Source organism: Fusarium proliferatum (genome assembly GCF_900067095.1).
Source record: "Fusarium proliferatum ET1 genome assembly, contig: FPRO_scaffold005, whole genome shotgun sequence".
NCBI classification, from domain to species: Eukaryota; Fungi; Ascomycota; class Sordariomycetes; order Hypocreales; family Nectriaceae; genus Fusarium; species Fusarium proliferatum.
In genome coordinates, this window is record NW_022194794.1 from 2250004 (window position 1) to 2275356 (window position 25353).

General features: G+C 50.0%; 5 protein-coding genes across 5 annotated transcripts; 3 read left to right on the plus strand and 2 right to left on the minus strand.

Moving 5' to 3' along the window:
- Positions 1–2763: 2763 nt before the first annotated feature.
- On the minus strand, positions 2764–4472 carry FPRO_10993 (uncharacterized protein; the record flags this gene model as incomplete). The annotated part of the gene is made up of 3 exons (XM_031232017.1): positions 2764–3909; positions 3969–4143; positions 4195–4472. 3 exons carry the CDS (start codon positions 4470–4472, stop codon positions 2764–2766), a joined length of 1599 nt encoding a protein of 532 aa, XP_031081996.1.
- A 3024-nt stretch (positions 4473–7496) lies between these two features.
- FPRO_10994 (uncharacterized protein) lies at positions 7497–8522 on the plus strand (the record flags this gene model as incomplete). The annotated part of the gene is made up of 1 exon (XM_031232018.1): positions 7497–8522. The coding sequence occupies one exon, from the start codon at positions 7497–7499 to the stop codon at positions 8520–8522; it is 1026 nt and encodes a 341-aa protein (XP_031081997.1).
- A 2348-nt stretch (positions 8523–10870) lies between these two features.
- FPRO_10995 (uncharacterized protein) lies at positions 10871–14146 on the minus strand (the record flags this gene model as incomplete). Its single annotated transcript, XM_031232019.1, has 4 exons — positions 10871–10957; positions 11012–12231; positions 12288–12726; positions 12776–14146. The coding sequence occupies 4 exons, from the start codon at positions 14144–14146 to the stop codon at positions 10871–10873; spliced, it is 3117 nt and encodes a 1038-aa protein (XP_031081998.1).
- Positions 14147–17040: 2894 nt separating this feature from the next.
- Positions 17041–18084, plus strand: FPRO_10996 (uncharacterized protein; the record flags this gene model as incomplete). The annotated part of the gene is made up of 5 exons (XM_031232020.1): positions 17041–17097; positions 17154–17180; positions 17346–17368; positions 17465–17891; positions 17944–18084. 5 exons carry the CDS (start codon positions 17041–17043, stop codon positions 18082–18084), a joined length of 675 nt encoding a protein of 224 aa, XP_031081999.1.
- Positions 18085–20364: 2280 nt separating this feature from the next.
- FPRO_10997 (uncharacterized protein) lies at positions 20365–22221 on the plus strand (the record flags this gene model as incomplete). Its single annotated transcript, XM_031232021.1, has 1 exon — positions 20365–22221. The coding sequence occupies one exon, from the start codon at positions 20365–20367 to the stop codon at positions 22219–22221; it is 1857 nt and encodes a 618-aa protein (XP_031082000.1).
- Positions 22222–25353: the final 3132 nt, after the last annotated feature.

A 25353-nucleotide genomic window follows, 5' to 3' on the forward strand; every position in this document is an offset into this window, starting at 1 on the left:
ATTTTCCAACTCTGAAGAGGGGGGTTGCTCAAAGCAGTAAGTGACAAAGACGAGACCCCGGCCTCTTTAGGTGTCTCGTGTTTCGCAGGCATCGAGTGAGTGGAGGACAGGCAGGGCACTTTTGCGGTTGAGTTGACTAACTCGACTGAACTTAACGTGCCATGGAATTTGACATGAGACGTCGAAAAGAGAAAAGATTACGCGGGACCCGGCAAAACCGGACATAGTCAATAAAGAGACGCCGCACCAGCGACGCCGTTATAACCGATTTATGCGTATAGTATGCGTACAAAGAGGCATTTGGAGAACCAGTTTTACTGTCCGTCTCGAGTTCACAGTTGGCATTCTAGGGCATTCTAGGGCATTACATTAATTATAGTCAGTGACTGATCAGGGCTTGCTTTCTGGAAACAAAGTTGCAGCTCCGTCACTCACTCACTGAATACGACCAACGGTAATAATGCAAAGGGCCGAAAGTTTCGGTGCTTGGCACGGCCGAGTCCTGTTGTTCCAAGACCCGTTATTTCCTTCCATTTTTCTCTCTGCAAGCCCCATCGATATCAACGGTGATAGGTAAAATTATTGTTATTACACCGAGCGTTGCCGTTTTATCCATCTTCGGTGTCCGTACAGTACTGCAAGATACATACAAAGTGGTGAAGCTGCGGAAATAACCCGACCGCTTGACTAGAGTAAACCAAACCACTTCTTATTAGACACCCCCCAATAACGGCTGCGTCGGCACGATCTCTGGGTCGCTGTGCCGCGGGATGATGGCATGCGCCGCAAGATGGACAGATATGCTTATTATCACCAACTGCCAATGTTGGTAAAAGCCCTCTACCTTATTTCCACCGCTAGCCACCCACTCCCACTCCCTCTCCCTCTCCCCATTCGGTGGTGTGCCCTGCTCCGTGCCGTCAAAGCCGTCCCATGAAACGCGGGTTTGCAAACAGGCGATACGACTGGTGCATGGCACCTCAGCCGTTGGCTCGCTCTCTCACTACTGTAGGCCTGTATTTCACCACTTGGATTTCGTGGTGGCGGAGTTTCGGGCTATCAGATTTCTGTTTGGCGCTATCACTGCCTCTGTTGCCGTTTATCCAGATTCCCTCTCAAACCCCTGGTTGATGGTGGCCGTACTTCCGGACGAGTGCCTTCTAATTGATGGACTGCTCGAGTTACGATACGTGGTCTCTTGCAATGCTACGAGCTTGAAACCAATACCAGAAACATGTGGGAATCGCCGTTACAGACATTTGGCGGAGAAATCTATTCATGTCTTTCTTTGTGTTGAACTGGACCAGGTAGTCGGGGCTCTCATGATGGCTTTAGGGTAGGTGGCTTATGGCAAACAAGAGGTCATAACAGGGTAACTCGATCGTTGGTATTGTATCTGTGTATCTGGTCATCCTGAATTGACTGTATCCAAGTAGATCAGTCTCGCTCTTGAGGTATACCCGTAGAAGATACCTAAATAATCACGGGTAATGTCTCTTGATGTTCGTGCTCCTCCGATGTTGTTCTTGACGAGGAGAGTCTTCTGATTTATCTCCATTACCACAAGACCAAACCTGGGAGGGAATATCTGATCGCCATAGGAACTATGCAACATCTGTACTTGTACATCCAGGAAGCATGTCATTTACCAGTCAGGTCTTCTGGAACCCAAGTCGGTCCTGGCCCCGGAAGGTATCGTGACCACCATTGAGCTAGTAGTAGTGTGTACCTTTTGCGACACTACCTTAGGTATTGGCTATTATTAACAGAAGCCAAGCTTCGTTACGAACCTACTGTATTAACGAGTTGAAGATGGTCTCTTGGCATAACGAGTCCTTTGAGCATTATGCCGTGGCGCATACAAGTCGGCAACTGTATTCAGACCTGCCCAGAGCCACACCAGGGAAGTTCCTCCAACGATGTAGAATAAGCCACTACAAGCTACGAATACTATCAGACATTACAAGGAGGTACGATTAACGTAGCATTGGTCACATCACTCCCGTCAATAGTTCCACAAGCACAGAGAACCCGAAAGACAACAACGAGAGAGTATCTAGTATACACCAGCATGCTCCATCGCCAGCATTCGTGACAAGTTTAGCTCAAGCAGAAGCAACAAAACCATGTGCGTTTTTTCTAAGTTTTGGCTTATCATGTCGTGCCCAATCCATCAAAGTGGTGGTCTATAATGTACAGATGTAATACACGGTCCCCAGATACGACGATATAAACATGAATCAGAGATCTGACAAACCCCAGCACCTTGTCTCGATCTCTAGTAGATCCCACCCTCGTCCTCGTCCTCGCCATCGGAAGATCCAGCGCTCTCCCCGTCGGCCACGCGCAGCAAACCTAGATCGTGCAAAAACTGCATGCACTCATCCGAGTCAACTCAGGAGCTCCTCTTCACCGCATCCAGCCCAAGCCACTGAGATGCCCTGAGAGCCCATCGCTGTGTCACACAGTACTCCGCGGCCCATGCATGTTCCCACGGGAAAAAGGAGACGGTGCATATCTCGTGACCGTTTGTCCTTGTAGGATACACAAGTGTCGCTTGCTTTGGTGTGCGCGACGTGTCACCGCAAAAAGACATAGTATCAGATTGCTCGCTGAAATGGACGCATCTCTCAGGGCGGAGGGCTATCCAAGGTAGGCAGGCATTAACGAGAATGTTCTGTTGGGCGTGGAAAGACGGTGAAGAACATTTTGGGCGGCCGATGCAATGAAAATGAGAGGAGATGTGCAAGTCCGAATCAGCGCTTAGCAGTCGCATCGATGGTAGTGGCGTGGAAAGGGGACAACATCACGGACGTTGGGCACGCCAGTGAGGTAGCTTAGAAGTCGGTCGAAACCAAGTCCGAAGCCACCGTGAGGGGGGCAGCCCCAGCGACGCAGGTCGAGATACCAGGCCAGCTCCTTGCCCTTGTCGGATCGCTTGCTGGGAACTTCTAAACCAAGGGCCCGCATGTTCTCCTCGAGTTGAGGCAGACGGTGCTCACGCATAGAGCCGCCAGCCAGTTCACCCAGGTGAGGAACCAGGAGGTCAAAACAGTCCACTGTCAGACCCGAAGCCGGAGACGAGGATGACTGGCGCATGTAGAATGCCTTGATATCCCGCGGATACTGTGTTATGAAGATTGGAACATATGCATCTGTGGCCTCGTCGTAACCTATCTTCTCAGCGAGGTACTTCTCATGTTCCGATTGCAGACCAGAACCCCATGTAGGCTTGTGCTCAAATTGCTCGGCAATAGGCTTGAGAATCTCGAGGGCCTCACTGTACGTGATTCTAGGCCATTTCTTGGTGGTGAGCATACCTCGCCATCGACGATCCAGTTGTTCCTGGTCAACTAGGTCGTTGAATGCAAGGCGCTCGGAAGGTTCCTTCGAGTCAACTCGGTTCTGCTCAAGCTCCTTTGCAGCATTGAGCTCCTTCAACCCGCTGGCCATTGAGTTCAGCATGCGCTGTGTTAGGTTCATGACTTCCTCCATGTCACCAACGAAGCTCATCTCAGCCTCGAGCATGTAAAACTCGCTGAGATGTCTCGACGTATCACTCTGCTCGGCACGAAATGTTGGGGACAAGGTCCAGACGTTGCCGAGCGCTTGAGCGAGAGCCTCAAGATGGAGCTGAGAAGAGACAGTCAGATACTTGGGATCACGGAAGAACTCGTCAGCAGAAGATGCTTTGACGGAAAATGCTTCTCCAGCACCCTCGCAATCAGAGGAAGTGATGATAGGAGGGTGCGTTTGCTGAAATCGCTCACGGAAGAAGAACTGTGTGAGCATGGTGGTGGCATCTGATCGGAATCGTAGCATCGTTGAGTTCAGAGGCGTTCTTGGCCGCAGATGTGAGATAGTGCGAAGACTTTCAGGGGTCTGATATTTGTTCTGGATCGGATAGGTCTAGGTATGTGTAAGAATAGGTCTAATCCGTGATGTCCGGATGCTCTTGATGGACGTACCATAGGATCAGAGCCTCCGAGAACCTCTACCTCTGAGACCTTGAGCTCCGGCTGTTCTGAGCCTGTTGACGTTTCGCCCTTGCTCGACGCCTGAGATGTCCCATTAATGGCAGATTGTTTTCTGCTCTCATCAACCCATGTTCCTTTTAGGCGGACAGCTGCGCCTGGACGCATACTGTGGACAAGTCAGTCCGATGTCAATATGTGTGACTCAAGACCTACATACTCCGTGGCTAGATTCTTGTCCACGACCACCTGAACGGGTCGCATGGACGATCCATCGGTGATATCGATGAAGCGTACCCCTGAGCTCTTCCGCACTGATCTGACCCATCCACAAACCTCGACATCAGGCACATGGGACGATGGGCCCCAAGCTTTAAGCTCAGCCACAGTTTTGATATCTTTCTGGCACTCGCCAGGAGGAATCTTGACCGCATATGGCCTTATTTGGGGCCTTGGTCTTCCGAATCTTGGCACTCTCGATGCACGAAACGATATCATTGTGAGAGATGACGAGTCAGTTGGTTGTTCTAAGGTATAAGCAGCAGAGGCTAACTCTGGGAAGTGCCTTTCCTCAACACCCAATCATGGAGCCCAAATTTGCTATGTTGGGAATCAAATCCGCCTCAAATCGGAAACATGCGCGTAATGATAGAGAAATAATTGCGCCTTTTGTCGGTGAGTGAGATGGGCTGAAGTAGTGTCGTGGAGTCTAACGCAAGGGATACCAAGTTTCGATGGAATAATGGTTGGCTGTGGAGAAATTTTGGAAATATCACGGGCTGGTCTAGGGTAACCTAATCGCCTTGCCGTCAGGTACTATCGATTGAATACGAAAGCAGAGTCCAATGGGAATGGCGGGCTCGGATTTGGGCTCCCGTTCTGGTCAAGCGGCGGGCCCTTAAAAGAGATGTACCGCATCGGATCTCCATTTTGCTGGGACGAGCTCGAGCTGAGATCGGGGGATGGCCTGTAGAGGTGTCGATTATGCGACCAACTCAGAGTGGCTGGCTAGCAGCCGAGGCGCCTTAGGTACTAAGGGACCTTACGTAGGAGGAGGAGGTACATCTTCTAGGAGCTCTGTAGCTCTAACTAGGTAGGTAGGTATCGGTGCGTGTATCGAGGTTCTTGGAACGGTTTAGTTTAGAGTTGTTTGTTTGTTTGTTTGATGTGGTTTTCACCTTATCATCTATTCAATTGCGGTACCTTACCTTACCAGCGAGATGGTACCTCACGCACGCACCGCACACTCACCAAATTACTGGGTCGCTACCTTACCTGGTAGGTACATACTACCTAGGCTAAGGTAACTTAGGTAGTCCCTGGTGTGCGTATCGTTGTTCAGGCAGGTGCAGGTGCACGACCCGAGCCAGTCTACCGGGACACGCTTTCCTTGCTTGAAGCTAATCAAGCTAGAGCTACCTCATTTCGTCACATCGACAAAGCAACTGCCAACTGGGGAATGCAAAAATAGATTCTCAGCTGGAATGGAAAAGGAAGGGACAAGGGAATACATGAAATCTGGGAAGGGATGGATATCAGATATCAGACAGTGCCCCTTCCTTTCCACATCGGTTTCAGGGACACCTTACTACAGTTTCATCTCCAGTTCAAGACATATTCTCTTCTCTAAGTTCTCTTTCACCTCAACAACCTCGATCAGAATGCACCATGCACCCACTTTGAGATCTCACTCAGGCCGTGGTCTATGACCGCCAGTACATACCTAACAGAAAATCGTATCAAACAAACATCAGTGACCATGTTCTCGTCAATACTCCAATCAGATATTGCGTCCACTCACCCTCTACAACCACGCTTCTGACGAGACACAGCAAGACACCAGCCCACCCAATCGAAACAAGCGTGTTTCTCTCGACTAGTTCGAAGCCAAAATGCGAACTCACCGATTTCCTCGCACCAAAACAAGAGACAGATCCCGACATCATTCGGTCCAAGAAAAAGCAAGCAGCCCACACCGCAACCTCCCGCACTCTAGGTAGCATACAGTAGCATCTTGCCCCGGTACCAACCCTGTCTCAGCCCAGGCATCGTGACTGGGTTTTATGCGGTTTTCCATGTCTCACATCTTGAACCGATCGATTGCGCACTCTGCACAGCTTCCGCCCCAGCCAGCCCCAGCATGTGGGAATCCCTATTGTACAGAACTGGCTGTATGTACGGATACTGTATCTAGGTACAGTATGTACTTGATGAGGCTAGCTGGGATACCATACCATACCCGCCCGCACACGATCAATGAATGCATGAATCGACCTTGTCGATGCCGTCAGTCACTTTTCTGATACCCATGCCAATCCCAGACTACTACTCCGTACCCTTTTCTTCACTTTTCCATTTTCTCGGGCCCCCATAGCTTAGCTGAGCCTCGTCGTCACAAATCACCCCACAATCACAATCACATCCACACTTCACTCTCCTTTCTTGTCTCTTTCTCTCACAAGTTGGTTTTGGTCCGCCGCCCTGGGTATCCGCTTGGACACAAGCTTCCACCAGGCGAGATGAAAGGGTGCCACAGATCTTGATTCGCAACAATGTCCCGGCCAGTTCTGTCTCAGGCTCGCCGATAAAGATCATCCTCCTCTATGGTCCTTGTCGTCAAACAGCCAACCAGCGTGGTTGCTACCTCCGTCTTGAGATGGCGGCGCCGCCTGTGTCCCCGTGAGATCTTGCAGATGCTCCACGGTCCCGATATTGGAGGCTCAGTGTAGCCCACCCAGGTTCCGTCAACTTGGATGTCGGTGCCCCTACTGCACTGTACGCCTGTGATGGTGGGCTGCGATCTGGTACGGCACAGATCCCCGGTCGACTGCGATACGTGGTTCCCAGTCCCTGAGCCTTCTCAAGGGCCCTTTTCTTGTCCCTTCTTATGGCTTGTCTTGATTCGTCTGGCCCTGCATTTGCTTTTTCGAGCTGCCCTGTACCATTTGCAGCTCGTACATCCTAAACTCGTCTGTACAAGACCTATATGCCTGTTAGGACATGTCGTCAAGCGAAACGTCCCCGTTTTCGGCAACCAAGTCTTGCCGTACCCATAAAGTGATGCTGGTCTGTTTTTCTTCTGCTCATTCTTTGGCTTGTTGCCTCGCCTCAGGCCGAGTCTGTTCTAAACAAGTGGTTCAGATCTTGCACATGTTGGGTCACACAGCCCAGTGCCCATCCCTCCCTCACTCGCTTGTCCCGGAGAAGCCAGTCAACCAGAATGTGAGTCCTTGGATCACGTCCGGTGACAGATTCCTCCGCCGTGTTGTTTCTTCAGACTCACGGCCGAGTGTCCATATAAGACCTTCCCGCCCTCCATCGTAGTCCTTATTCCCAGCCCTTCAGACCTCTCCAACCCACTGCCACTCACTTTCACTACTCTTCCTCATCAAGCTAGGCATCTCAAACTTGGCACTTATTCTCTCACTATTGGCGTCATTGGTTTGATAGCGCCCTGACTACAAGCTTGTTTAAAAGCAATACAAGTCCGTACTGCTTGCTCACACATCCAACGCCTTCATCATGGCTCCTCCAAGATCCAGCCGGGTGCGGCCTTCAGAGGTCGCAGCTGATACTAAGAGAAATTTCATTCCACTTGTTAAAAAGAACTACGGAGAAGTTTTCCCACCATACTCCTACCTCTATAGACAGCCCATCATGCAACTCGCCATCCAGCGTCAGAAGCCTACGACTCGGCCACCCTCCTTCAGAATCGAAGTGGGAGACCCAGTCATGAAGGCATTGACATATGCAGCCATGGATACACAACAAAGCGAGGCTATGGGAGGTCCTCGAGTGCGGATCCCGTTCATATGTGCTGCAAATGAACGGAGGCCTGGAGGTGACTGGGAAACTGGATGCGTCGGATATGAGGAGAAGCTATGCCGGCGAAGTAACCTCTCAGCCACATTGAACACGCCATGGCCGAACTCACCGGAACCCAACAACTACCCGATCCCATCACAGGGTGGCATCTTATCTGATGCTGTTGTGGTTTGCCGTGGACCACATGACCGCTACGACAGACTGGAGAGCTGGTTTGACCTACCCGTCGTGTCGGTACCACCAACCCGATGGCCCAAACTCAAAGACAACGGACTCAAGTACTCTTTTGCAGAGGAACGTGAGATGACTCGTGATAAGCTTCGCGGAGCTCTCCGTATCTGTCTTTACAACGGATATGACCGTGTTGTCATTGGGGATTTTGGCTTGGGCAATGGTTACCGCAATCCTCCTCAAGAGCTGGCAGAGCTTTGGCGGGATGTATTGCTTTTCGACCCCGACCTTCGAGGACAGTTTGCATACGTTGTCTTTGTCTTTGAGGATCCCCTACAAAGCACAATGCGTCACATTATGGACGAGATTACCAAGAAGGAGAACAAAGGCAAATCTAGGTCTGGATCCTCCAGCTCGTCTGGATCAAACAAAAGCCACAGTAGCGCTCCCACTGATCGTGAAATTTTCGAGCACGTCTTTAGTGTGAGTGAGGTCGACCGAGTTCTGCGACAGCCTGACCCACGATACGGACTTAACATGATTACAACATGATTTAGTTTGCATCAATCTGAGACAGATTCCAGAACACGGCTTGCCAACCCGACAGCCGTACCAGCGGAAATTTTGAGTCGGGTTTGTCGACAAAGAAAAACTTGTCTCAGGAAGACGAGCCTGTGATGACTCTGAGAGTTAGTCATTTTTTTTGAGGCCGACCGACTTGGCGGGACCCCTGCGAAACGTTTCTTTTTTATTTTATTCAACTGTACCTTCCCGCATTCTGGCGATCAACCGAGGAATGACAAAAAGCCAACGAGCGCTTTGGGCAACTATGATACCAAACTCGGCCAACCGTCCAAGGCCAATTATGAGGCAATGCAATGGATGAGGAATCTACGGGACAGTGACCAGACGTCAGGACAGGCGCAGTGTTACGGGAGTCATGTTGGTTCTTTGCTGTTGTTGGTTGTGGTCATTTGACAAGGAATTTCTTTTTCTTGGTGTTTGGGGTTTGTGTTTGGCGCCTTATTGATTCCCGATCTACAAGTGGCCCTGTCGGGCTCCTGTATCACGACGAATAAATGGTGGTATCGGCGTTGGGTGTGTCACATATATATTTAGCTCAGCTGTTTAGGGAATCTTGTTGTTATCTCATGTCGCACACGGAAACACTGAATGCCCTTCCACAGCCTCGATCTACAATGTCGCTCGAGGGTTTGATGTGGGATGAAGTCGGCCAAGACCCCAGTCAGGTTGAGATGTGAGCACCCTATCGGTCATCAAACACTGAGAACTTGTAAGGCAGGACAGCAATCCCGAGGCACGATATCTGGATACTAGGGTTCATTGGAAGAAACATTCCCTTGCTGAATCCATTCTGTTTCAATTAAACAAGGTGATATACGCAAGACTATTCGTCTCATATGGCCCACCTATCAGCTCTCTTTGAACGTAGTTAAACCCCGGCTTGCACTGTAGTCACAACGTGCATGCGGGTACCCCCGAAGCAGCCGGATGATCGATACGTACCGTACTTTTCTAAACGAAACAAATGCCAGGGCTGAGTATTAAGTTTAGACTTGCTCTGACTTGCTTCTCCTAAGTTCTTTGGATGTTTGATGACTTTCAAAGATACGAGTCAACTTGATAGGTCATAACTAGGTACCTAATCATGAATCATATGAGGCTGACTACCGATGTCAGGAAGATATCTTTGGAAGAGGTCATCAAGGATTCAGCAGTGACCTTCAACTCGACCATCAAACTACGAATGCAAGATAACGCACGCCCCTGAGTCAAGCCCTGACATCTCATCAATCAAAGATACATACGTATATAATTAAAGCGCTTGAAGTTCAGCCTCACGTGTAACGAAAGGCGGGTCTTTAGCCGCGGATGGCCGCAGGGGAGAAGAAGACTACACTCAACTTGGACAACTGCAGCAGATGCAGACGCAAATGCACGTCGACGATCATAGGTACTTCACTGACGGCAAATCATGTCCCGCAGAGAACCTATCTGATGAATAAGACGAGACATTGCAAGCAAGGGTTTCGAGTTACATGCAACACGTACGTACTGTATAGTGAGTGGGTGGGTGGGTGAGTGAGTGAGTGAGTGGCTTATGCTTCCCCATGGGCTTGTAACATGTTGTCTCCAGCTGTATGCACCGCAATCTCTGTGTTCTCCTCTCCACCGCCTCTTCAAATCTTGTATCCAAAACTTTGTCAAATAAACATTGCTCCCTCTCTCGGACTGTTGCACAAATCTCGATTGCGACACCATTACACGACATCAGCATCTCGTTACATCGCAGACCCTTTTCCACGAGGCGCAAAGAACGGTGAAGGGGGCGTACACAGAAAGTCAAGGATAGACTGTGATAATAACAAAGAGAGAGAGAAACTGCAAAGTGGGGGAGGGCTTTTGTTTCAGAGGAGTCATGCAAAGGAGAGTCATGCAAAGAGGCGAGATGCAGTAACACAAAAGTCTGACTGACCGCCTGAAAAAGAGATTGGCGAGGTGACAACAGAGTGTCTCTTCCTGCAAGGGAGAAACACAGCCAGCTTTGTTTTATTGCCTTCCATTGCAAGATTGAAGACAAGCATGAATACAGTTTTGCGGTGTAAGCTGTATACTTGAGTGTCTGCCATGTTACGGATGGACACATGTATCGTGCAACAACGGACAGTGAGGACGGTGTCCATGACAAGACTGAGATGGACTCGACGATAATGTGTCGGTGTGTTCGTGCTACCCGCTACCTGTTAACCAAATCATCACCTGTCCTCTCAACCTGTCTCTCCCACCAAAGTCTTTAGTTTGTTTCTGTTACATTACTCCATAAGATAAACGACCGCTGTTATCAAGACCCGATTCTATTAAGCTGCTGGACTTTTCAACTACCAATAAGACGGTCTTAACCCTGCAAAGTTTGACAAGCTTGCCGCCGTGTGCTCCTCGCCCTCCTTCTTACGTTGTCCGCTCAGCTACAATGCATGTTAGACCTTCCTGTTGACAAGTCATGATTAGATGAAACTTACCTCCAGCTGAACACCTTTGTGAATGTGTACCAGCCAATCCACGTAACTCTGAGCCTCGTTGTTGCGATCTTCCACGAGCATACGGGCAAAGTCAAACTCGGCGCCGTCAATGCCTTGTCGAGCGAGCTGAATAGTGAGACCCTTTGAACCACGCATCGTTCGGAGGAACTCGATAATGTTGCGGACTTGAGCGTTGAGGTGAGTCTCAAGCAGTGGTAGAGCTGATGTGTAGGGGTCAAGACTCTTGAGAGAGTCCCTGTCTTCTCCAAACAGATCAGAAATGAGGTTAGGAGAAGTCTGTGAGTGGAACCAAAGGAGGCACTGTTGGCCATTGTCAACCAAATACACGCCACCAGGCTCAACTCGTGAGAATGATGTGCGGATCGCAGGTGGCATCTTCAGATGGCCTGTCTCGGGGTCGGCGAAGCCCTCTTCGGGTGCGAGATTGTGAATAGGAATCATTCGCGGGTACAGATACAGGCTCAGCTCGAGAGCACCCATAGAACGAAGCATTCGCATCTCATGGACTCTGCGGTCTGAGTTCTCGACACCTCCCTTGAGTGCTCGGCACTTGAGGAGACCAAGAAGGTACATGCAGTACTCCTTTAATCGCTCAGGCATGACAAGCTGTCCTGGAGGATGCTGTTGGGCGGCATGCTTTCGATAGCAAGCAAGAACATCAATAGCCTTCTCACTTAGCCAGTGGCGGATATCCTTGAGATTACTAGATGTAGTCGCCAACTTCGTGCTGGCTTCCTTGGCCAGCATACCAATGACAGCGTCCTGATCAACAAACTTGAGGCACTCACGAATACCCTGTTCACGGGCACCTGATTCCTTGGAGGTTTCCGTAACACTAGCAATAACATTTGAACATCGCACGCGTCGTTCGCCTGAAGCCGTTGTATAGAGGAGGGCAGACTGGAAGTGAGCATCAAGCTTGGGATCCAGCTTGCCATCGTAACTAAAGCTGACACCCATTGCCTTATCAGCATCAATGACGCCAATTTCCAGGTCTGCACCAAAGGTGTGCTGGATAAAGTTGCCATGGTAGCCCGAGACTTGGAGACCGTTGGAGCATCGGACCTTCATGAGAGCTTGGAAACCAGTCTCTCTAGTCACGGCGTGTGAGATCTCAAGTGATAACTTTCGGCTATCCCTCGCAGCGATGAAGTTAGGGTAATAAAAGGTCTCTCCGCCAGTGGTCGAGGAAACATGACCTAAAGAAAACATGAGATTAGCATCAGTTTATGACACTTTTAGGGACTGGGCCTACCAATAGTCGCAATGTCAAGATAACCACCAGACGGAGCAGCAAGGAAGAAATCAGCACCGACACCGGAAGCAGCCATCTTCTCGGCAACCTTCTTCCAGGCCGGGTGCTCAGTTGTGTAGAGCTTCTTATCGATTTCACCTCCAGGGTGATTACCATTGTCACGCATGAAGAGACGACCAGGACCCCAAGTTGGCAGCGCAGAGCAAGATGCCACAATCTTGCCTCCCGTCGCCTCGAGGGCGGCAAGCGCTGAGTTCAGGGCGGCGAGAAGGGCGGGCTCGGGGTTTTTGATGGTAGAGAACATATCCGGAAGCCTGGTAAGCAGGGATGTGATCACATCCTTGGATTCATATGGGTCGACAAAGAGTCCCTCGCTCAGGGGTACGAAGGGATCCTCAAGGTCAGGCATGATCATCATCTGAGCTTGATCCAGAGCAGGCTGTAGACCGTTAGTGAAAGCGGCAGTATAAGTATCATTCTCAACTCACGTTGACATTGTAAAAGTGAATGTCTTTGTCGTACGTGACGAATCCAACCTTGGCGCCTTCTGGTATCCTACGTTTTGGCTCTCCATTCTCATCCAACTCTTGATCTTCACCACCATATAGAGCAACACGGATACCCTCACAGAAAGCCTCGACATAACCCTTGTTGTAAGATTCTTGGGTTACGTCGATGAGGAACAACCATCGCAATCCTACGGGCTCCCTGGTCCAGTACTCTTTGGGCACAACAAACTCTACAGTTCCTCGGTGAAGCTCGGGTCGAGTGTCACGATCAACTCGGACACCTTGTGGGTTGGTTGCAGAGAAATACTCGGGAGGAGTGTCATTGGGGTATGCGCAGAGGTTGCAGACAAACTTGTTTCCACCCGAACGGAACATCATAAAGGGGTTCATATAAGCTCGGCATCGTCTGCATCGTGGGGGTCCAGCTTCACCAAAGTCGAGGATGGGAATTTCGGCTTCTCCAGCCTGTAGCGGAGCTAGCGGCTGCAGCAAGAGTCCCAGAGAAAGGCCTGTAGCCTGGAGAGCGTCCTGAGTAGTTGGGATGTTGTTGAGTGTGAGTCGAGTGTACTTCGGTGACGAGTTGCCCTGGTCGTAGGCAACAAACGAAACGGTCGAGGGGGGAGGGACATGTCGTTCGAAGGTGGGATACACGTTCTTGAGGTAGTACTGCTGGATAGCGTCTCGCGAGGCCGGTACGCTGGGCATGTCGTCGGGTGACACTCCCTTGGGTCCGCTGGTAGACACTGAGGCTGTACCGAGGCCCTCGCCGACACCGGGTGTTCCAGTAACAGGACCAGGACCAAAAGCCTGGTTAACTGGCGCACTAAATTGGCTCTGACTTTGCATCTGAGGAGTTCCCTGGGGGCTTCCAAATTGACCTCCAAAACCGGGACCGCCAGGGACGCTGTCGAGGAACTGTGTAGCCGAGGTCCCCTGGGGAGGCATGCCATTGAAGGCTTGTGAGGAGCCGGTGGGTTCAACGGTATGGTATGCATGACGATCCTTCTTTTTCCTTCTCGCTGTGCCGTGTCCATCTCCCAAGTTCATTCCACCAAGCTGAGCAGCCAGTGTAGCATCTTGTGACGGAGGAGCTTGACCTGGAGGAGCCTGAGCCTGAGGAGGCGCATAACCATATCCGGGAGCTGGTGCGGGTGAGCCAGTCATAGGAGGAGGCGCTTGCTGGCCTCCGAGATATTGGGGTGCTCCATATGGTGATGCTTGTTGTTGGTAAGGTGAGGGAGCGATTGGCGGTTGGAACTGTTGCGCAGAGGGTTGAGATGTTCGGTCGGGATCATTGGGGTCAATGACCTCGCCATGGCCAAGAGCGTGGTACTGAGCGTAGTCGGCCATTGCGACGTTGAGGCTCGAGAAGCGAAAGGGACGAAAGTATCGAGGGCGAGTATCCGTATCGATCTATCGGATGAGCGTGTGCCCAGTAAAGGAGACGTGGGGCAATGAAATATACCGTAGGATGATGGATGGCGGTAGCTAAAGCTTCAATAACATGGGACAAGAGAATTCGACAAAGAAATTATATGCAGAAAATCACGAACATGGTCTCCCAAGTCCGCACCCAAGCTGAAGACCTTCTTTTTTCTTCACCGAAGATTTCAGGAGCAGAATCGAGATGCTATCGTTGATGATAGGTGTCCTGCCTGCCTCGCTGGCCTTTTCTGGTGCACCTTCCGGTTGGACATTCTGGGCGATCGTGTTCCGTGTCCCACCTTACTCTGATTGGTAAGGCTTGAAGTATAAAATTGAATGTGCACTGTACAGGTGGACTGTGATCTATAAGACGGTCATGTGATGCTTCAGCATAGCATTTGATAAGTGTAAGTAATGATGCGCATAGCCAACGACATGATGCCATAGGTCTCGCTCAACAACTGGGTAAATGATTTTGTGTGTGAATACAGACCAGAGGCTTCCAAAGTAATATGGAGAGTAGCAAAGTCATTTGCCATGCTCAACTTGAGAGGGAACTCAACCCATGTGTTGATGCTAACCTAGACCTGCAAAACCAACGGCTTTTCTGTAACAATATCGTCTTCCTGTAAGCTCGTGGAAGCAGTGGATATAGTTCCGCTTTCTGTTATGTTTCATGTACCTCTGTTTACTGTTTTACTATGACGGTTATCTTTGTGGCAGAGGGATGTTCTTATTCTGGGATGAGTCTTATCTTCGTTTCTAACGCTACAACTCATCGGCGAATCTTGAAATGACAATACTACATCTGACAACGCGGCAGCCAATAAACTCTACAAACCCAGACGAAGCAAACACTGACTCTCGATAAAAATAGGCCTATAAACGAAGCAAAGTGTTACCGTTCGGAGACAAGCCAAGCCGTGCCTGAGAAGCCCGCGATCGGGTGGAGTGAATTATCACATCTTCATCACGAACATAACGGTGAGCAAAAAATAGTGTACAGATCTCAAATCAAGGTCAGTAACTCGCATCTTAAGATTGCTAGATATTTTAAAAAGCTGGCGTGTGTTCCATATGATTTAGCGCCAAGACGATAAGGCTGTTGAATTGGGCGCAAGCTCTCATGATGCCACGTCCCGCCCCTCACTTGACGTAACGCGTCAATTGCGACGATGAAGCCAGAGGTGAAGCTTCGAAGTGGCTGGAAATGTTATTATGTTGAGGTTACAAGATGTTGACATTCTCCACCCTCAAGCGTTATAAATAAGTCAAAGACCAATATGTAATGACAAAGAATTGCAAATGCCCTAAGTTAGATCTGTCTCGGGTTGGCCACGTATGAACGGCATACGTACAATGAGTAGGTTGCCATAAGTGTCGGTAAATCCAATGTGAAATAGCAATAAGTATCATACGGACAAAAACGAAGAAGAAGAGAAATAATGAAGCACCTTAAAGAGAGCCCATGAGATGTGTGGATGCGAACCGTAGACTATTCACCATTCGGTGTTGCTTCTTTGACGCCTCCCACCGTGTAAGTCGTGATGCAAGATCTTCGCCCTCTCAAGAGCCGATGGTGATATTTTATTCAACGAAAAAAAGTGAAAATGCACTTAAGTTGCACCTGAATACTTTCCGACCAGTAAACGATGCAAAGTTGGCTTGTGATGTGGTGTGTGTTGGTTTACCGATTAGACAGTGGTGGGATGCGGATAGCTTCAGAAACGACGCGCGATGTTGAGAAATAGACTTGTGAGTGACTTTGAGCAATATGGATCATATATTTATCGAATCGAGCCAGGACAATGTAGAAACTACACTATCGTGGTCGCTGTTTCTTAAAAAGGCATCAAGAAGCTTCACAGGAGCATATTTATCACTGTATCAGCCGTAAATCGGAATGCGACAACGAGCATGGCTCATTCAATCGCCGCTCAACGGTTCTCAGGCGCGAAGGGAGGCTTATATATCAGTCGCAATAAGTCAGCGAATCCTCCACCTAATTTGGAACGGAAAAGATTGCCCGAGACTCGCAAGAAGACAAAGAAATCGAGTCATTCATCTCTTGGACAATGGTCGTCGAAGAAGCGAGAGAATCGAGGGAAATGGATGCTCGGGGGCATGAGTTGCGCTCGCATTTTGCCAGACTCTAGATCACACAGAGATACACCTCACCCAAGGTGATGTCTGGGCTGGCCAATCAGAAAAATGGTCACTTGCCCAGGATTATTTTGGCATTTTTGGTGCCCCATTTTCCCAAGTGCCATATCTTGGAGGGTCCAGGCTTGGCATCTCTCTAACTTTGATGAGCTGGATGTGGCTGGACTGAAATAGTGCAAGAGATTGTGAGTTATGCAGCGAGCTTCGGCCAATCCAGAATCGCGATAAGAAAGTTCACGTGCTCTATGAAGGTCTTGTCACTCTTGTGCGCTGTTTTGTGCAATGGCATGCCATCGGGTGCTAAGTGTGCATGCGCATTTTTAGTGTGGCGCTTTGAATGCCCCTCCTCCCAATCGGGGCAAGTGGGCCTATGGCAGGTGAGCAAGACGGGAGAGTCGCGAAGATGTAAGAGGAGAGCAGCGCAGGAGCAGGAGCTTGGGGAGGAGAGTGATTGCGCTCTGCCCCCGCCGAATATATAAACATGGCCCATCCCCTCCACGCGCCCGACCAAGATAGTTCTACTCGTCGTTTGCTCTCTAGTCTCTTAATCGTCTTCCAAAGCCTTCACTCGTATTCAAACGTCTTTGTCGCGTCTCAATTACCATCCCAACTACCCGTCTTTATTCAAAGCATCTCAACCCACACAACCCACCACAATGCCTCCCAAAGCCGCTGCCGCCGCTCCCAAGAAGTCTGGCCACGCCAGTTATCAGGTGAGTTCATTCTCGAGATATTTCTTCTGGATTGGTCGCTAACAATTGAATTTCAGGACATGATCACTGATGCCATTGTCAACGTATGTGAATTCTGAAAGCTCCCCATTCATGTCGCGTCCACCATCGCGCACTCAGTCTTCGGTCGCGGATGAGGCTATCGCCACACGCCCGACCGACGATTTCACCTCACTCATTCTCTTTCATTCGTTTTCACTCACTAACGTGTTTTTCTTTGCATTCAACAGCTCAAGGACCGAAAGGGCTCTAGGTAAGCTTCATTTCTCATTTATCCTCGTCGCGCAACTCACTCACGTTGTCGCCTTTCTTTTCCCTCTTTCCCACCAGCTACTGACTCGCCGCACAGCCGTCAATCCTTGAAGAAGTATGTCAAGGCCAACAACACTCTCAATGTCACCGACAACATGTTCGACTCTCTCTTCAACAAGGCCTTGAAGGCTGGTGTCGACAAGGGTGTCTTTGAGCAGCCCAAGGGTCCCTCCGGTGGTACCAAGCTCGCCAAGAAGCAGCCTGAGGCGAAGAAGCCCGCTGCTCCTAAGAAGCCTGCTGCTGAGAAGAAGGAGGCCGCTGAGAAGCCTGCTGCGAAGAAGCCTGCTGCTAAGAAGGCCGCCGCCCCCAAGAAGGCTGCTACCGAGAAGAAGGCTGCTGCCCCCAAGAAGGCCGCCGTTGAGAAGAAGACGACCGAGAAGAAGGCCGAGAAGGCCGAGAAGGCTGAGAAGCCTGCTCCTGCCAAGAAGCCCGCCGCTCCCAAGAAGGCTGCTGCTACCAAGAAGGTATGTTTTGACTCAGCTACCCTCCCATCACATCCTCTAACATTCTATCCAGGCCGACAAGGCTGAGAAGCCCGAGACCGCTCTTACAAAGACAAAGACAGGTCGCGTCACCAAGACCACCAAGGCAGCACCCGTAAAGAAGACTGCTGCACCTAAGAAGGCAGCACCCAAGAAGACTGCTGCCAAGGCGTAAATGACGCTGAGCAGTATTGAACTTAAATTAATGACGGCCACGGCGTTAAAGGATCTGTTCACGGCAAGGGTACGGAAAGTACGGCTACTGGTATTTTGATGGTTTGGTTCGGAGCGCGGGATTATCGGCTGTTTGTTTACACGTGCACGCGGAGACTCGCGTCTGTATGATTCTACCCTCAGCCATCTCATTATGTTGGAGGTGGTACACTAGAAGTGAGGGTCATTTCTATGCGATTTTGTCCCCTGTATTATCTTATATAACATGACAGAGTCTTCTTACGGCGTGTCATGGTTTCAAACAATGCTAGAGGGGACGGTCGGCGTGTTTTTGGAGAGGGCAAAAGTCTCGGTTGTGGGTGAGGAAGGGTTGTTTGCGATTATACCACTGTCGCTGTTTTGAGTTATTCGATTTGAACTACGCAATGAACATTTTTCAAGATTCCTCTTCATTCCATGATAATCCATGATTTTCGGATATTCCGTAAGGTATGAGCGAGCGCGATTATGTGACGCGCTGTCTTAGGGCTTGTTTACGTGGGTTGAGGTGAAGCGTGTCTCGACTCTTTGCCAGGGGGGTTTCACGTGGGTCGCCAACATGCTCTGACTGACGAACGAAACAATAGACTAGGTACGTGGAGGAAAAGGCAGTCTTGGGCGTCTAACGCTTTAGACGGGTATGAAAAGAGCGCAATCTAATACGATAATTGCCTGTTGGTGGTCTGAACCTGGAGAGCATTTACGCGTCAGCCTTGTTCTGGGTGTAAGTGAGTCTGGGTATATTCGTATTCGCGGTTTCTGGAGCGCGAGTGCAAATCCCAAGCCTTGTTCGCCACAATAGAATTGTTGCTTCGAGACAAGAGCTTTCTAGTCATTTATCATAGCTGTCATTTTGCCTTGGCTGAGGTATTGGCACTCGCCGCCATATCATGGTTGAGTGTGTCGCTGACCTGCTGGTGAGGATTGTAGTCGAGAAAAGTGGAACCATGAAACTTTTGGTTTGGCACCCGTGGTGTCTCCCTAGATAACTACCTACCTAGACAACTCACTCTTCAAGGCTTGCTAAGTATGTGAGCAGGTAGGAGGACACTCAGGGACTACTTAGAGGAGTCTTGTTAAAGAGTGCCTTTCACAGATGACATGATGACTCATTTGGCGGCCATATGGCCAAGACACAGAGTCTACACACTCTTCGCACACAGGTAGTCAGCAAGACAGACATTGGATCTCAGCGTCTATTTTTCGAAACCGTATCGTCCGGGGCGTGAGATGAGACATTTCAGCTACAGATATCGACCTGTCGTCACAACTCACGTGCCTCAGGTCCCAACGTGAAGCTTAACCAAACGCTTGTACCTGTACTTCCTTGCAGCACAGATTACCGAGCGAAGAGCTATGACAGTACGTATCCTGCTTCTAGGGACCACAATGCCCAACGTCAGCGGTATTTCTGCCCCTCGTAAGCTCCCGGCTGGCCCGTGCTTCTTCATGCCCGTCAATGATCATCGCCTGTTTCGTTCTCTTGAGTCGACTCTGCTCGTTGTCTCTCTTCCCTGTCCCATCCTGTCCAGTCCAGCCTATTTTAGGCTTCTGTTTCGTGCCACGGACGGTTCATCCCCCTGAAAGTGACTCGATTCTGTGCTGGGTCCAGGCACCGTTAGCGATAAGATATTGACCCTGGGGTCTGAAGGCGCTGACGACTTCAACCCACTTTGGACGCCTCTTGGGTGGCATCGCCAGATTTCTTTTCCTTTCCCCAGTGACTCAAGACCTCGTTTGGTACAAACAACAGCTCAGGTTGTGTGTGCCTTAGCATTCTTGCTGCGACGTCCCCCTCCAGCTCCTGACCGATCATTCCGGGGGCCACTTGCTGCGCTGTGTTACGCCTGAACTCATTTCCTCACAAGGCTACCTACTCCGTACCTACCTATCTACGGTACCTTGCCTGCAGGACCTGTGCTTTGTTGACCTCAAAAAATCTACTATTGTCTTGTTCTGCCTCGTTTCCGTCTCATCTGCGCTGCGCTGTTATTATCGCTTCCATTGCCGCCTAATCTCCTCCACTCGGTTTTCCTCACCTTGGCCGCCTACCCAAGCTCTTGCCCGGCTGTGCCGAAGATGGCGGGCAGCCTCTGTTTGCATGCGCCTTGACCTATTATCGCATCAGAATCACCTCTCCATCTCCCCTGTGACGCAGACGATAAGCTCGAACCATAGCAGAACGAGACGAGACACGCCTAAAAAAATCACCTGAGACGATCGCGCAGAAAATCTAGTCGCTATGGCATCGTCCAATCCGTTTCGCAAGAGTGCTGCCATAACGGTAGACTCGGCTTCTTTTCTTAACTCAACATCCTCCGCCGCCGCTCGTTTCCCTGCTCTCGACCAAATTGAAACAGCACCTACTCCTCCGCCTCCGACCAGCTTCCAGCAAGTTGGCTCTTCAACCATTGACTCGAAATCTAAGATTACCAAAAAAGTCCGCGTACTATCACCCCCGCCGCTGTCTCCCGACTCTCCCGAATGGGCATTTGCGGCACCTTCTATCGCGCAACAGACCGCGAACCAACAGAATGAGGACGATCCGTTCGATGCAACGTCTACCGACGATAGCGACCGCGAAATGGTAGCTGCGGCTGTCCATAACTATGCTCCGAATGGCGGTCAGGGCATAGGAAACCCATTCAGCAAGACATTACGCAGCGTTGATTCCCCCGTCGCTGAACAAAAGCTTGAGCATGAGCGCAAAGAAGAAGGACAGGCGCTTAAAGCCGCCAATACAGCCAGAAGGTCTCTGGACGTCAATTCTTTCAAACGATTACTGATGACGGGTAATACGGAGTCGGACAAGTCTTCGCCGCCGAAAATCCGACAGTCGATGCCGCCACCAGCCAAAAACACAAAAGACCGACCGTCTGTTTTCCGAAGAATCTCACATGATGATTCCAAAGATATATCGGCCCCCGAGAATGCACTCCAAGAGGCATCTCTCATATCTGAAGAAGCCTCGGATACCCCGGAAGATGATATTGATCAAGAGAACGTTTCTGACTCAAGCACTTCTGCCCAGCTAAGCACAAAGAACAGCAAGAGACCGCCGCCGCCACCTAGCTCGCGACATGGCAAGTCCATCAAGCTGGATCTGGTTGGTCAGGCATCTCGAGAACCTCTTGCAACACTGTCATCAGATATGAACAAACCGCTTCCGCCCGCGCCGGTGAGAAGAAGTATGGAAGAAGGAGGCGACTCACCGTTTGACCGTGAAGCAGCTGGTAAAGTTCCAGACGCTGAAGGTGATATGGGATCAGCATCGCCAGAACCACCAGGCGGCAGCCGTAAAGCAGTTCCTGCACCACCACCTCGACGAGGTCACGCGAGAGGAGAGAGCAAGGCCTATGCGTCTGGTCTAGGCTTGACACAGCAGCAATTTGTGCACAATGAAGAGAACTTATCACGGTCATCGTCTATGAGATCCCGACCTGAGCACAACCGACGTGACTCACATGCAGCAGCACCTCCACCTCCACCACCGCCACCAAGATCTCATCACACCTCGAGACAGTCGACGCAGATACCATTGGGGGTGGCCTCAAGCCTCACGGACCTGAGCCAATCGTCATCATCTCCTGCCCCATCCCTGGATGTCGATATGAGCACCACCTCCACGCCATCACAGCTGCGTCAATCTTCCACAGTTGAGTTAACGCCTCCGAGAGATACGCAATCAGGAACACATCAGCCTGTGACGACAACAAAATCTTGGGCCCCACCACCACCACCTGCGCGAAACACATCTGTTCGACGGCCTGCGAGTATCAGAAGTGTTGACAGCAGTAGCCGGCGGATCTCATTCGAAGCAAAACCCCATAATCAGATGGCACCCCCTCCACCACCTCGAAGGCAACGAGGCAGCAGCCGTGGCAGCGTCGATGGACCTCGGAGGACGAGTCTTGATGGTGTAGGGAAGGCTGGATCGAGTCAAGTGGCCGAGGAGGAGCCTGACAATGTCGCAGCGACAGTCGGCTCGGGTCCCACATCTCCGCAATCGGCAAACGAGCCAGGGAAGAGTGTTGACATCTTGGCTGACCTGGACGCCCTACAACGAGAGGTGGACGCCCTGCGGGGGAAACTGGGATGACGAGGTGCACGCATACATACGACGGAGATGCATGCATGAAAGCGAGTAGAAGCATGTTGGAATGTGTTGATGGTTGTACAAAAGAGGAGCGTGGCGACATGCAGTCGAAGCTTTAGTCTTAGTGGAGTGGGAGCTGAGGACGAAGGAACGGACGAACGAAAGAAAGAGAGCAAGAAAGAACATAATATCTATGGATGTGACATTATGCGGGCGTTTTGATGGACAGGACTCTGGCATGATAGAGTTGTCTGGTTGGTCTTTGTTCTACTTTATCTGTATGGGAAAAGGTGTTGTAGATGAATATCATGATGTCAGGCATGGCGAGTTGATTGAGTTGTCAGAGACAGAGGTTAGCATAATGGAAGTGATGTTTGACGATCATGATGAGGATTGAGGATTGCATACATTCTGTCGTACTCTTTGGATGACCGTATCGGTGTAGTGCTCGCCTCTACTCAGCCACCAGGACACATACAGTACAGTACAGTTCAGTACACACACACACGCACACACACTACCGGTGGACTTAGATATGAGTCGTCAGGGAGACCCTTGTCATGAGCTAGCTGTTTAGCAGTTTGGCGTCTGAACCCCGAAGGATCCGTGACAGTTGAAACATATGACCATGAAAAGTGTAATTGTTTCTAGTGGGCGAGCACGAGAGCATAACAGTACTATTGTGAGTATTTGTGAGCCTTTGTTGACAGGCTTGCATCTATCTGTTCTATTCTGTTCCTTTCCATGTACACACATATGTATATTTGTTGTCTGCTCACTCCGTCATGTCGTATTGGGCGACATGATCAACGTGGTGAGAAGGGGGGGGAGGGGGGACCTCTCTGTGGCTTGTGATTGGGGGCAATGATCTTCACTGCGACTAGGGGAATTTTGGCAGAGGGCGCACGGGATGGAGGGTTCTTTTTTTCGAGAAGGTCTGCCAGGGACAAGGATCTTCACTGCTACTGTAAAGGTACAGACGGTACCTCCAACAAAGACCAAGTAATGTATCGTTAGTAACCTGGACGTCCACTCGACGAGGCGAGTCGGTGAGGGGAAGGGTTAAAGCACGACATACATACTTACCTATCTGTCACCTTATACAGCTTAAAGATATTGAGATACTACAGTACTAAGCTAACGGTACATACAGTTCCTTGCTGTGAGCTGGTGACTAATACCATGTACCTGGTTCATATGCCATGCCATAATGGAACAGGCGGTATATACTAGCAAGTTGACGCAACAGAGATCCCACTTGGACCCAGACAGCGACAGCACGGCGACCCCTCTTCTTCAAACGGTCAAATGGGTCGAGGTACAAGTAAGTTAGAGCTAACAAGCTGTAAGTGAGTGAGGGACCTTGTATGGATGGAGACGCCCCCATCACGACAGCTCAGCTTGTGTCACGCACGCTCTCCCTCTCCGTCTCCTACGGTAATGCAATGCACTCTCAGTGCATCTACCAATCTATCTGAGGTAGGTATAGTACCTCTCAAATAACCCAGCAAGGTAGCACTCGCCTTATCTTACCTTACTCCTACTCCTCTGTCTCTCCTCCTCCTCCCCTTCCTCTTCCTCTTCTCTTACATTATTTCCCTCGCTATTATAACGACATCAACTTCCCTTCTTCTGTGCAAATACTTAAACTCATCCCTCCCCATAGATCTCGATATTCTTCTTGACAACAATCCTCTTTAATCAGCATCTCTCTTCTCTTGTCATCTCTTCCTTCTCTTGTTGGACCCATCTCTGTATTTAAGACTCATCTACATTTACATGCCTCTTTGTCTCTTCTACCGTCTCACCCGTGCTGTCTCGACACTCTTCACTTTGACTCTCTCATAAGATACTCGATCAATCTCACTTCCACTCATCACCCAATCTCACAATGTGCTACGCCAACCTCGGGACTCTCATCTGTCAAGCCTGCGGCCGCCGCGTCGGCGAACAACCCGTAGGAACATCACCCTGCCTCACCGTCTGCGGCAAATACGTCTCACGCGTAACTGGCACCGTAGTCAGCGGCGAGTGCGGTGTATGCAGCGATGCAAAAGAGCAGAGGAGCCAAATGACCGTGAGGCTAAACCGGGCTTTCAGCAAGTGACGCACCGCACCCAGAGCTCCAATGCGGCATTATTCAACCCTCCAAGTCATCTGTAAGGTACCCTACCAGCTGTGAGATGGGATGGTAAGCTCTGCTTACACTATCTGGGAAAAAGGACAAAAGACAACCCTGTACTGACATACTTGTCAAGAGGCATTCAGGCTCTATCAAGGGCAAAATGGCATTGCCTGCAACTCGGCTCTTACGGGATGGTTATACCCGTACGAAAGCCGGAACTCATACAATGAGGCCATACCGCCCACTAGTTTATTTCTGTTCGATAACATTTCCACGCTTTACGACTCATGGTCTTACGATTTACGGCGGCGTTCACGGCATAATGCTCAGTTTCAGTTTGGTGCACGAATTAGATGGAGCATCAGAGTTACTTTCTGTGTTTGACGACAGCAGCAGTCTTTCATTTCTTGGCTGTCCTTGTATTCTCACTACTACTATACCCATGATTACTACTATTCAATAAATTCACGATAACGACATGCCGCTGCATGTGCCACGCGACAGGGCGTCGTGTGGAGTTATCGTTGTCATGAGACCTTATGTAAAATAACGGTGTACACGAACGAACTAATGCGACCAGCACGGTAGTGCATGTAACTGCATTACCGAGGTTTCGAACCGTACATACGTAGTACTAACTAGGGGAGGAAAGAAAACTCAGGCCCTTGGTCCTAAGTGATAAAAGACTTGGGTAGATTTACATAAATTTAGGATACCTTTACTAAGTTTAAGATATCCTTTGCTGAGTTTATTTGGACACCCTGGATTAAGGCCTGATGTTTTCTTGCTCCCTAAGGTCGTACGTACTATTGTACCCACTGGATTAAGATTGAACGGCATTTGTGCTTATCCTTCTTGATATAATTCTAGATACTATCTGTGACACTCGGCACCAAACTCTCTCAAATAAATGTTGCTTATTATTCTATATGGCCCGAGTGTTTGGATTCTCCTCTAAATGCTGACTAGATTGGCAGAATGCCTCGACAGATCTCGTTCCTGTCGACCGA